Source organism: Triticum aestivum, chromosome 1B (genome assembly GCF_018294505.1).
Source record: "Triticum aestivum cultivar Chinese Spring chromosome 1B, IWGSC CS RefSeq v2.1, whole genome shotgun sequence".
Taxonomy (NCBI): Eukaryota; Viridiplantae; Streptophyta; class Magnoliopsida; order Poales; family Poaceae; genus Triticum; species Triticum aestivum.
The window spans coordinates 16,013,136-16,015,087 of record NC_057795.1 but is presented as its reverse complement, the minus strand read 5'-3'; the positions used below and the strand labels follow the sequence as shown (position 1 = coordinate 16,015,087).

Sequence of the window (1,952 nt, the reverse complement as noted above, 5' to 3'; positions counted from 1 at the left end):
CTCATGTGATTCACACTGCAGACCTTGCTATTACTGGCTCCCTCCCAGAAACCAAAAGGGTAAAAAGACCATCATGCTCTAACAAATTTCACTGTTTGAGAATCTTTTCCTGGTGCAGAGCCGATCTGCTGGATCACATCACAAGATAATCGCACGATGCATCCCTGCAAAACAGGGAAAACATCGCCGTTGTTGCTCCTGCTTCTAACGGGACAAGAAATTAGCCTCCCAGAAAGTTTTTGACCAAACAGAGGCTTCCAAAGAGCCAAGAACAGGGAGGGGGAGCAGAGCAGCCCAAGAACCAAGAACCAAACGGAGCCTTCCGAAGGTTGGATCAAACAGGGGTATCAGCCGGCAATGGCTGCCCGGGAAGTAGAATTTCTATTGGAAATGCAGATGAAGAGAGCGCAGAACTGTCGGCCAAGAGTTCTTGCGGAGGCCTCTACCTGCGGTAGGTTCATGGTGAGGCCGGCCATGGAGGCGCTGCTGCCTCCCTGTTGGCAGGGAGCCATGGCGAGCCTGCACCTCCATCTCCTCCTTCCTCTTCTTCTTCTTCTTCTTCTTCTTCTTCCTCTCTCTCAGTATCTGAGAGTTCTCACTGCTTGCTCTTCTATTCTTCTTCTTCTCTCTCCTGTTCACCTCGGCAGCGGCGGCAGCACACGCCAAGTAATGGCAGAGCAGAGCAGGCCAGGGAGGGGGTGGGGTGGGGTGGGTGGGTCAGCTCCTCATGTGGCATTCACACATATAAACAAACTGGGCTGTCTCCCCTCCTCGCCCTTGTGGCCACACGAACATTTTCTTTTCTTTTCATTCCGTGCGGTGACATGTTCAAAAGCAAAGCGAGAGAGAGGAAAAGAGGATGGCGAAAATGACCTCCCGTGATGGATTTGGTTAGGTGAGGGGAGAATGTTTAGTTTCCTTCAGCAAAGTTAATTATTGAACTGTCAACATAAACCACTTGTTTTCTTGATTATCCAGGCCTGCAACTCCTAATCGTTCAAGTTTTCTTAATATATTGTATACTGCTCTCTCCGCCTGAAAATACATGTTGAAGAAATAGATGTATCCAGACGTATTTTAGTTCTAGATACATCCATTTTCACTTATTTCTCCAGCAGCAGGTGTTTCCGGACGGAGCGAGAATATATGCTACTAGTATTATTTATATGAAAAAAATAGCTCCATAGTTGTCCTAATGTGACAACAATTTGGATTAAGCAGGCAGGCACTCTCAAAGGCATATTTCTGACCTTTGTTGTCACGACACCAAGGCACGTTGCCCTGTACGGAACCCTGGCACAGAAAGATTATATAGAGCATTGGGGGGCATGTGGCATGTGGTTAAACAAATGGTGCAACTTGCACCATGAGAGCTAGCCACAGTGGTCTTCATGATCAGGCTTGTTTGTCTCTGTCCTGATCTAACTAATAATTAATTGTCTTCATGGCCTTATTTTGCTTCTCTTTCTTTCTAATAAGTAACAGTAGTTAATCACCTTTCTGAGGGAACTTGGGAGCCAAGCCAAGTTGGAAAGTGACAGCAAAGAGTAATTAACAATGTGTACATACAGTACAGTGTGTGAGACCTGGGTGTGACTTGTGAGTGAGTCCTTAGCCATTAAGGTTGTTTGAGCTTTCTTTCTGGATGCCACTTGCAGTCACTCAAGCCAAAAAGTTTGCCTTTTTTGCAATAATGATGATGATGATGCATGACTTAATGTGCAGGGGGTGGGATCTTGGAAAAAAACACCCCTTGGCTCTCCGGTGTGTAATATGCACATGGTATGCAAAAAAAGAAATAGTAATTATAAAAGAAATTGAAAAATATCTGAAACATTTTGGGAAAAAAGAAAACTTGGCCTGCTGCTGTACTCGTATGAAAAGTTTAACAAAGTTGATTATGTTCAACATACACCGCTTGTTTTCTTAAATCGCTCGGGTCTCCGAAGGTC

General features: G+C 45.2%; 1 protein-coding gene across 1 annotated transcript in view; it reads right to left on the bottom strand.

The window, feature by feature from the left end:
- Positions 1-721, bottom strand: part of LOC123103877 (protein DEHYDRATION-INDUCED 19 homolog 6) — a 2,213-nt gene extending 1,492 nt beyond the window's left edge. The window contains exon 1 of the mRNA XM_044525572.1: positions 447-721. Within this exon, the coding sequence (XP_044381507.1) occupies positions 447-531 (85 nt within the window). The 5' untranslated portion in view covers positions 532-721. The remainder of the gene's footprint in view (positions 1-446) is intronic.
- Between the last annotated feature and the right edge of the window lie 1,231 nt (positions 722-1,952).